General features: G+C 41.6%; 1 protein-coding gene across 4 annotated transcripts in view; it reads left to right on the top strand.

The window, feature by feature from the left end:
• The first annotated feature begins 819 nt into the window (after positions 1-819).
• The window catches only part of LOC135547294 (diacylglycerol kinase eta-like), a 71,266-nt gene continuing 60,783 nt past the window's right edge, over positions 820-11,302 (top strand). For 3 of the 4 annotated variants that reach the window (XM_064976145.1, XM_064976144.1, XM_064976147.1), the window contains exon 1: positions 2,101-2,570. In XM_064976145.1, coding sequence (XP_064832217.1) covers positions 2,292-2,570 — 279 coding nt within the window. In that variant the 5' untranslated portion in view covers positions 2,101-2,291. Of the gene's footprint in view, positions 1,059-2,100; positions 2,571-11,302 lie in introns of those variants that run through there. The other variant, XM_064976146.1, reaches the window with a different exon arrangement.

Genomic DNA, 11,302 nt, shown 5'->3' with positions numbered 1-11,302 from the left:
GCTGGCTAGACTAATTTACCAAGACATTTATAAATGTTAGCTGACATGGGTAATTGACTGTCAGGGATGGACATAACGAGGAAAACTGATGATTCAGTACAAAACGTTTTAAATTGCAATCTTTGTGTTCTACTATTCTAAATCCCAAAAGTAAATTGAGACCCCCTAAACTCAGTTCGAGGCCCCCTAGCGGCTGCGGGCCTTATACTCAGTGTGTAGTCAATCTGCTTATAGGCAGAGGAGGCACTGTGTTAAAGTCATTTTTGCTTCTGAATTCGTATAGGCTGGGGGAAGATGGTCCACTTATTCATCAAGACATTTCTGTTTTGTAATTAATTTTTAGTCTATCATTTTTCAAAATGAATTAAATATCTAGACCTAGGCCTAAACATACCTTCAAATAAAATATTGTTATTTTGTCTTGTTTGTGACTATTGTGTACAAGTAAATGTTGTCTGAATACATAAATTAATCCTGCTATGCTTCACACTAATTTCGTCTGTAGGCTATTACAAAATACAGAAAGAGTCAACATTCTTCCACCCTCTGTGAAAAATGCTTATATTAAACTACTGTGTGTATCCATAATCATTATATTCTTAATGGGCGAGAGTGAAATGAACTCTGTCAAAATTGTTTAAGGCAGTGTCTTCGTTTTTATGGCTTCACCCCCCTCCTATTGAACCAGTGGCGATGGAAAATGCAGGGAGGATTGGGGAGGAGGTGCCCCGTTCTCCCTCGGTGCTCCTCCGTGCCATATAAGGGTTTGACTTTATCACGTGGTTGACGAGGCTCAGCCCTTGAACCAGCGGCGAGGGAAGCGGCAGAGAAGATTTTAGAGGAGGTGGTAGAGTGGAGTAATAGGCAACACGGAATTATAGCCTTGGAGGCCTACCTGGTTCAGAACCTCAACCCATATATAGACGGTTTTACGCTAACCAGACAGCTGTATCCATTAATCTGCATATACTATTTCTAGACTGGTTTCCCGGAGCGGACTGAGTGGGACTATGGAAGATGTATACCATTATACTCGTAGCCCTGCATGGGAAGAACTGGTCAGTAGCTTTTACCAAATGATTTCTAGTTAAATAAGATAATATGGTCTTCTTAGTCTTGCCTTTTGTCTACGAGACTAAAGACTGAAAGGTGAAAAGACAGACGTTTTTCTCCCGTTTTAGAATAATTTCTAAGTAATTTCTTGTCACCATCCAGATCAGTCATTGTTTTTGGAGAACCGAATGCCTTTGCGTTTCTGAGAACTCAACCCCTACTGTCTTTTGCTGTGAAAACAATAGAACAGTCATATTGATGTTTTAACAAAGTTGGTCTTTAGACAAACTAAAATGAATCTGTTTATAGGCTCGTTGTCTTTGTCTGAAGTTGCTATTCAAGTGGTCAATGTTATGTTCAAAACTAATCCATGAAGCTACATTATAGACGACTGTTAAAACGGACACTTTTGATTTATTTGATGGTGTTTTTAGATCACATATTTTGTAAGACTGCGGCTTCTCCTGTGACATTATCGCAAAGTAGGCTATCAAGTGGCATTTAGCCTGAGCAATGGAATGGTTTCTCTACAATACAATATGTCAATATATCATATATCAGCACAAGAATGTAACCCTTTACCCATAGGCTACATTTTCCGTTTCCAAAGAAGGAATATGCTACCACCTCAGTGCTAATTTGTATCAGTTTTGTTTCATGAGTCGAAAGTGTTCTGACAATCTGTAGACCTATTATAACCGCGCAATATCAAATAGTTTATTATTTATTATCTTATGCCTTTTTAGAATTAATAACATATCATTAGTCAACATCTGGAAAATAGGCTATTGCTATATCATTTTATTTCCTGCCTATGGCTATAGCTCAAAAGATATAGGCCTACAGTTAACATTGCCCATATAGTTTGCATGTTCAATTTGCTCATATTTTTTTGTGGGATTTTGAAATCCGTTATAGTTACAGTATGAGTTGGACTGCTTCTGTTTTGCGGCCGCTAGGGTATTCCATGGCGATGTCCACCGGTTATTCCATGTCCACCGGTTGTTGGTTGCTGGTGCGTCTGTGTGTGAGGGAGGCAGCCTAGGCGGTCTCTAGCCTCAGTCTGGTCTGAGCATGTAAGATGGAACCATAAACACATCCTGAACTAGGCTTTACCCCAGTAAACCCCACCGCACCGAGACATGCTACGTCCCCATGAGCACAGCTGCGCACGTATGTTCTTGGATATATAGATATCGGTTCTTACAGCGCTAATTAGGGTTGAGAAGGGAGACGAGATGACGGCGAGGAAAGACGCTTTCCAGCCACTGTCCAGCTCTCGCATCCCGGAGAGGAAGGGAGCGGCTGACCGGGGGAAGACTAACCCGGACTGGTCTTATCCTTTTCCGCAACAGGAGCCGGAGAAAGGCCCTTCGACAACGGGGATCCATGCCCATGTGGTGGGGGCTGTCGGGGGCTCCGGGGCCGTGGATGAGTCTTCAGACAGCGAGGGAGAACAAGAAGGCCCGCAGAAACTCATCCGGAAAGTGTCGACCTCCGGACAGCTCAGAAGCAAGGTAAGAAAATAGACTTATCTGTCTTTATTTTTGGTCGCTGTCTCGACTTGATTCTTGTTTTGGAAAAATAGGCTACACGATTTTGTATTGTGCGTCTTTTTGTAGTATTGTATCGGTAGCTCAGTCCATGTTGTTTTTATGGAAGCAAATACAAGGTAATGACACCCACCTTGACAACCAGCACATGATTCTGACTGTCATACCTTGTAATTTTATGAAACATTTGACCATAGAATAAAATAGATTCGAAAAAATTGTATATTGAAAAAAAATCTGTGGAAAGCATTGTGAGCTGTGGAAAGCCAGTGTTCTTTGCTCTACAGGCAGCCTACTTGTTTTGAGATATCAGGAACTCTGCTATTGTAGCCTACCCCCATTCTGTACATGTGTTAAAATAGATGTGAATAGCTTATAACCATTTTCTTTCACATTGTAGAGATGCAAATTATTTTTTGGAACTTCTTTGGAACTTTTTCATGAAACAACTCAAACTGACACTACATGAAAACCTACAAATAAGCTAAGGCAGAAAAGAGCCACTCAGTTATTGACAGGTCTACTCCACCCTGCCTTCATTATTCAAGTAGGTGTTTATATTTAAACGATAAGGACCTATTGGGCTGGGGAACAGGGCTTTGTTATGGTTATTTACCTACCAGACATTATAACAAACACCTGAAGTAGGCCAACGTCTTGTCATAGGTGCGTAGGAGTGTCAAGTAGAATCGTTGAAGAAACTCCTGCACACTGGGCCTTATTTACCAAAAGATTGTAGAAAAGAGAGTGAAATTGTTTGTTTGATAGATGAGGGCCACTGTATGTACAGTACCGAAACGTCTTGCTTCAAGGAATGTTTATATGCATTTAGGTTACACACAGTGTGCAGGGTTCCCTTCACTATAATGGCCCGAGAATAACTCTGGTGTAGTGTCTTTACATACAGTATAGTTAACACATGTCGCCTAATGTTTACAAACATTAGGCTACAAAAGGGACAGTATAATAGCATATAATAGTAAAGAATTAAGACGAATAGACAAGAGAGATGAGAGATAGATGAAAGGGAAATCATATCATCAAATATGAGCAATGGAACCAGTGAGGAAACAGATATCAAAAACAGGAACAGCACACCATCTTGCAGCTAGAGTTTAAAATATATTGTGTTATAGAGATTGATGTCTGTCTATATTGTGTTCTGTAAACATTAGGCCACTGATCTGTCTTATAACTCTCATAGGATAGCTAAAAAAATCAGTTGGGCTACAATATGCTGTCCTAACATTCTAAAATGTTAGCAAGATGACTGTCCACTGAACCCCCTTTCAACCTCAAAAGAGTCCGAGTTAATCTTACCAAAAATGATAAACCTGTAGCTAATATAGGCTTTTTTTGTCATGAACAAGTTTTCACTACCTAATTGTAGATATAGCTACGGTGTTTTGTGGTGGTAGAACCAGTGGCGATTGGTGCCGTTTAAGATGAGGGAATATTTTTGTTTTGTTTTTATGAGCACGGCCTTATTTCTATTACAGCATATTGGAGGACTGTCATTCATATCCATTAACCCTGCTCAATGTAACATCAATAGATTTAGGCTACTACATCATACACACATGTTTCCCTATTCCCATCATGAGGTTGCTACAACCTAGTTTATGAGGTAGGTGCACAAGTTGAGAAAAATTGGAGTAATCAAGGTAACAGACATTGACACGTTCAATTCCCGCCTTGCACAATCTTGCTTGCATCTAGCTGATCTAGGATGTAATCATTAGAGTTTCTATTGGACAAATTCAGGTATGTTTATCCCCGTTTCGTTACGTTTACGTCCATTTAAGAACGTTTTTCAACAGAATCGGTGGAATGAATACACCCCTGATCACACGCTAACACAGTTAACTTTCATAACAGCCACATACAAACAGCATGGTCCCTTTGATCGTTGCAAATTCCTTCTCACATCTCCGTGCTCTCCTCTTCACCCTTTCCCATTGGCTTGTTGACTTCAGTGCACAACACATCAGCTGTCTGTGACCAGGCAAAAAAAATCTTTCCTTCAGATCATGTTCGCGATCCGCTACACACAGCCTACATCGTCGTCACCATATTAGCTAACGTCAAGTCAACATAGTTACTAGAACTAGCGCGTTAGTAAACCCGCTACAATCATGCAGTACAGTGTACAGTTGGCGATCAGTTTAGCAGTTACACCGGCAGGCCCCTTGGCAATAAATGAATAAAACTAAAAGCTTATCTTGACTTGGAAGAGTTCCAGTGTTGGATAGGTAACATAGCATCACTCTCTGTTTAAGCTGAGTGTTTGAGAAGGCTAAATTACCTAGCTGCATTCACAAGCTAAGTGAAAGTTTAAAAAATTACAACTAAATATCTCTCTCACTATCTCTCTCTCTCTCTCTCTCTCTCTCTCTCTTGCATCGACTTAATAATGGAAGAAAGCTATTTGTTCAAAGCGGTTCAATTATTGTCTTTCTCTCTCTTTGAGTCAACTACTCACTGCAGTGCTAGCTAGCTGTAGCTTGATGCTTTATGTACTAGATTCATTCTTGATTGGGTGGGCAAAATGTCAGTTAATGCTACAAGAGAACTGATAGGTTGGAGGACGTCCTCTTGAAAGAGTCATCATTACTGTGTAAGTCTATAGAAAGGGGTGAGAACCATGAGCCTCCTAGGTTTTGTATTGAAGTCAATGTTCCCAGAGGAGAACAGAAGCTAGCTGTCTATAGATACAAAACAAAAATGTAAAGAACATAAATCAATCAATTCTAATTAGCACATGTATGCAGCACATAGTATTTGTTTTACAGTCCTTCTTTGGGGGGCAGAATTGGCATCTCCTCCACTTGCTGCCCCAGCTGCAGCCTCAGGTGGATCAGGACAAGATTCAGCCCCCTGAACAGCTTTCACAAGTGCTGCAGAGGCTGCTGTGCAGGGGAGGCGCTCCTTTCTTTGAATGTGTGGGGTTACAAGTGCCTTTCCCAGCTGCTCCAGGAACACCCTCCTCTTGATCTCGCTTATCAGCCATCCAGGTAGGGTTGATCTTGTTCCATATCACGAAGGCATTGTATGAGGACACATCAATGATATTATGGAAGATGACCAGGGGCCAGCGGACAGTCATCCTCCTGCAGCTGTAAGTTCAAATCACCTTGTCTAGGTTGTCCACACTTCATTTGTTGTGGTTGTAGTCCAGGATGATGGCTGGCTTCCTGTCCTCACAATCACTGATCTCAGCCATTTGTGCAGTGTGCTCAGGAGGACCACATTCTTGTTCCTTTTTGTGAGGTTAGAAACTAGAGTGGTGGTGGCGGTGAAGGCAAAGTTTGATGAGAAGGTCTCTCTCCCCCTTGTTGTTAGGAGTGCAGGGGGAGCTCAGGCTTGTTCTTTCTAACTGCGCCAACCATGGTGATCTTACTCTTCAGGAGCTGCTGGCTGGGTTTATAAGAGGTGAAGAAATTGTCACACATGACATTATGCCCCCTCAGTCCATCTGTCACATCAAGCACAACCCACATCCCCTGGTTCTTCTCTGGGCCTCCACTGCTCAGCTTCCCTGTGTAGACTTGCATCTTCCAAGCTTAGCTGGATTGTGCTTCACAGGCCACCCATATCTTGATGCCATACTTTGCTGGCTTGCTGGGCATATACTGCCGGAAAGGACAGCAACCTTTTGACAAAAGAGATTACTACCAGTAATTAGTATCAGTGTCACAGAAAACAATCACATAAATCAATGATATTACAGCGATACATAATAAAATGAACAGTGAAAATCACTTACATTACAGATATGAAAATAAAAATGTAACTCTGAATGGAACCAGTTGCTCATCCACTGTTACTTCAGGCCCAGGGTTGTAGAGGCAGACGCTCCACCCACTTCTCCCAGACCTCTCTTCCAGAGTTTGTCGCTCACACGTCCTGCAGATCTTGACTCACGGTTATCAAATCGTAGCCTCCTTATGACATTTTGTGCCTCCTTCGTCCCCTGGTTGTCATATGGTGACGAGGACCATGTTATTTTGCTGTTCTTTAACAAAAATGTCTCTCTTTCAGCTTGGGGGATTTCTTCTTCATCTAAAGGTGATGCATCCTGCTCTGGGTTATATTCTTCCCCATCTTCTTCTTCAGATACCTCCTCTTCTAAATCATTGTTCTCTTGTTCCTCCTGGACATCTGAAAAAATCAATTCTACGACCTGTTGGGCACTGAAACATGCACTCATGGCTTCAGACAAGAGAGAACTGGTGGGACTGTCATCTGCAGCACCTTTATAGTCTCTGACTGCATTCCCCATCAGTAAACAATGCTTTCAAGAAATGTTTATTTTGTCTGAAATGTTGTTAATTTTGTCTGAAATTGTTTTCATTTTGTCTGTGAACCTGAGTCATGTGTGGAGTCGTGGAGGGGAGATGCTGCACAAGCACAAGAACGCTTTTAGTTTTGTCTGAGTTCAAACAGTTGCACACAATCTCAATTTCTCATTTTGTGTGTGTGTGTGTGTGTGTGTGTGTGTGTGTGTGTATTTGTGGTTTTTGTGGTGTGTAAATGATTTTCATACTGCCGGGTCAAAAATGACCCTAAGACAGTCTTTGCACCCTGGTGGTGTACAGCTTTCATTGAAATATGAACAAAGGGAATGTTTCACTTTTTCTAATGTTGTGGTCACTCTAGGAAAAGTAATCAAATTTCAAGTTGAAAAAATATAATTTTGGGGTTTTTGTTTTAAGGTGTTTGTGTGTTTGTAATGTATACATGGTGTGTGGAATGTAGTTTGAATGTTTACAATAGCTAGAGAAATGGTCAGAGATGGGCAGATGAGAGCGAGAGAGACAGACTGAATGAGTGACCTGTATATATGTCTGTCTACCTGTGTGTGTCCCACTCCCAGGGCAGTAGATGGTTTGTGTGTGTGTGTGTGTGTGTACACAGAAGGGAATTAATGGAGCAGCACGGTGGCTCTGATTGTTGTTCCGAATATGGTTGTTTGCTCAACCCATGGATGCAGTGTGAGTGTGTGTGTGTGTCTGTGTGTGTGTGTGTTTGCTCACTGCCTGCATCTCTGTCTGAGGAGATTCTGCCCCTCTCCTCCCACCATCTCTCTGGTTGCCCAGGACTACTACCACATCCCTGTCCCCTGATTGGCTGGCGCCATGGCAACGCTGCCTGAGGAAGACCTCGGTAGGCCAAGAGACATTGTATCATGGGTGTTCTGTTCTGCCGTGTGTTATAGACAGTAATTACCAGGTTTCACCCAGCTAATGATAATATGGTCATTTAGCTTCAGCAGATGCTATTATTCAAATCACCATACTATAAGTAGCCTATAGTAAGTACTGTACATAGTAGGTACTATACAGTTAGTAAGTTAGTAAGACCATAGTTCCTCAGTATATGACCCACGTCTCTGGTGTTGCAAAGACTACGTACATCTAACCAACTTGGATTTACTGTCTAGGGTTTTTGCTTCTAACTGAAACGGAGTTGTACTTATAGCTAGTGATCTGTGAAAGTGCCCGTTTGTGCTTAGTTTATTCAAGTTTTTTTTTGTTGCCAACTGTAGGTCGGATTCTGGATTGGTGTCATGACAACAAGATATCTAACAGCCACAGGGAAAGAAGCCCAGAACACAGGCGAACACACGCACCTACAGACACACACACACACACACACACACACACACACACACACACACACACACACACACACACACACACACACACACACACACACACACACACACACACGAAAACTGGATAGCACATCACCTGGGGCTGAGTCTGTTAGATGCGATGGTTAGTTGGTTAGCTGCGTATTTATATACTAGATTCTTAACAGCGCTCATTGTAATAGATCTACTGCTGTACATATCAATTTTAGTATAACTGTTTGGTTTATGTAAGCATAAATTGAATTTGGATTACTGATACAGTGTTATTTGGGTTGTTAATTGGATATCATTCTGACATTCTTGATTTCTTGTTTCTAGTTTTTGATGATTCATTATTTGTGTACTTGTTTGACATTTTCCTCTACTGTTAGGAGCTAGTATCACAAGCATTTCACTGCACCCGCTATACAATCTGCTAAACTGGGTACGCGACAAACACACTTTGATTTGATTTGAGTCCACCACTGACATAGAGAAAGAGAGAGAGGGACAGAGGGAAAGAAGTAGCAGCTCGCTCTTCATCCACCAGATCCACCTTACTCGTTGTAGAATTGGGCGAACACTACCATTGACTCTGGATGTGAGCATCTGATTCCCGTTATGAGCTGTCGGTTATTATTACATTGGATATCTAAACAATAGTATATCACTTTTTGAGAGTTTGTTATGTATTTAGCTCTACCTACATGTACATATTACCTCGACTAACCTAACTGCCCCTGCACATTGACTCTGTACTGGTACCCTGTGTAAATAGCCTTACTACTGTTATTTTACTGCTGCTCTTTAATGATTTGTTATTTTTCTATTTATTTATTTTTACTTACTTCTTTTTTCACTTAACACTTATTTTTCTTAAAACTGCATTGTTGATTAACTGCTTGTAAGTAAGCATTTCACTGTAAGTTCTACACCTGTTGTACGTCGCTCTGGATAAGAGCGTCTGCTAAATGACTTAAATGTAATGTAAATGTTGTACTCTGTGCATGTCACAAATAACATTTGATTTCATTTCTATAATTATAGTGAGATGAAGTTGATGATTATTATATAATGAGAAGTATACTGTCGTCTTTCTTACCCTGACAGTCTGAGAGTGGATGGGAAAGGAAAGAGAAAGGCGGATACCTAGTCATTTGTACAACTGAATGCATTCAACTGAAAGGTGTCTTCCGCATTTAGCCCAACCCTTCTGAATCAGAGAGGTGCGGGGGGCTGCCTTATTGTCCCTGTTCTGTAAGCACTAATGGGCCATGCATGGAGGGAACCTGATACTGCCATTGGAAAACTAAGTGTCTGTCACTCAGATGTCCATGACTGTGTGTGTGTTTATGTGTGTGTCCAATCCAAAAATCCCTGCACTAAGCAGACAAACCTAGACACAACTGTCACAAAACACAAATTTCCTGGCAGTTTGTGATGGGTGAACTGAGCTCAGTGAGCTGAATCTTTACAATGTGTGTGTGTGTGAGTCGTAATACATGCAGACCTGTGGTAATTGAAAGCACAGAGAGAGAGAGTGTCTGGGCCTCGGTGACACTGTCTTTATTCACATCTATTTCCTAGTCATCCTGTGTGTGCGTGCTGGTGCTAAGAGAGGTCTGTATTGTAGAGACAAAACCGTCTTTTAGAGATAGTAACAACCTAAACACATTAGGTTGTTAGTGCGTCTCTCCTCCCCTTCACCGCCCCTTCTCTCTCCTTCCTTCTCCTCTTGCGAGCCTTCCTCTGTGCAGTCGCTTGCTGTTTTTTTGTTTTTTCCTCTCTCCCGCCCTTCTCCAGCATCCTCTACTGGAGGGAGGTAATTCTAAGCCTGTGTTCTGTTCTGCCTCCCCCTCACACACAACGATACAGTGTCGTTAGAGACAGGAAAATTAGCCAGCAACCGCTGACGAGGTGTAATCCCCACCGCCCTCCAAGGCCTCAGTTTAAGGTTTCACTGATAGGTCTATTTCTTTTATCTAGAGCAGTGGCGTGTCCAGGGGGTGGCACAGGGTGGCCACCAGTGGAGGCTGCTGAGGGGAGGACGGCTCATAATAATGTCTGGAACAGAGCTATTGGAATGGCATCAAACACACAGAAACCATGTGTTTGATTTATTTGATACCATTCCACTTATTCCGCCCTAGCCATTTCCACGAGCCAGTCCTCCCCAATTAAGGTGCAACCAATCGCCTGTGGTGGCCACGCCCCCCCCTGAAATCTGATTGGAAACCCCAGTGCCCCCCCCCCATAAATCCAGAATGTATTGATGATTTTGACCAAGACCCACACGGATAGCAAGACTCATCGATCTCACCGGAGAAAGCATCTGAGAGAGTGAAACATCGACCCTCTGTCATAGTATGTGTAGCCCATGTACCTGATGCTGTCTTGCCAAAAAGAATATTACATGTCATGTGAATTTTACCATGTGAAATGTTCCAAAAACACGTTTTCAAATCGTGTAATTCTCCACAATGTGAAATCATGTGGTTCAACATGTGATAACATGAAACTACACTGTTAGCAATTGCTGTTAATTTTGCGTAATATTTTACGGTACATTTCTACGGTAATAGGATACTATATTAGTGTTTTGCTATATATTTACTGTCAATTGCAATGCACTTGGGTAGGTTACTTTTTTGGCCCGTCCTGCAAATTAACTTGGCATGCCTTACTTGTAATTGCATTTAATTTAAGTATAATTTAGATGCACTTATTATTTTATAGTAAGTTAACAGCTACTAATTTGCAGTGAAAATATTGGAATACCTTTTAATGTATTTCTACAGTTGAACTGTATTTTGAAAGTAAATATACAACAACAAACTGTACTCAGGAAATCCAATTCTACATCCAATTATTTTCAATGCTGAATTATTTTCTACTTTCTGAATTGATTGGACTTTAACTCAACATTGGTTAGCACACTTGAGATACAACCACACCTGAGATTTGAACACACAACCTCTTGGACGTCAGCAACCTGAATATCCTGCTTTGCCACTAGGTCTGTCACCATGACAGAGACCGACCACGGATTTAGTGGGAAGAA

This window comes from Oncorhynchus masou, chromosome 10, assembly GCF_036934945.1.
Source record: "Oncorhynchus masou masou isolate Uvic2021 chromosome 10, UVic_Omas_1.1, whole genome shotgun sequence".
NCBI classification, from domain to species: Eukaryota; Metazoa; Chordata; class Actinopteri; order Salmoniformes; family Salmonidae; genus Oncorhynchus; species Oncorhynchus masou.
Note: the sequence above shows the minus strand (reverse complement) of the source record. Positions and strands in the feature narration are given on the sequence as shown.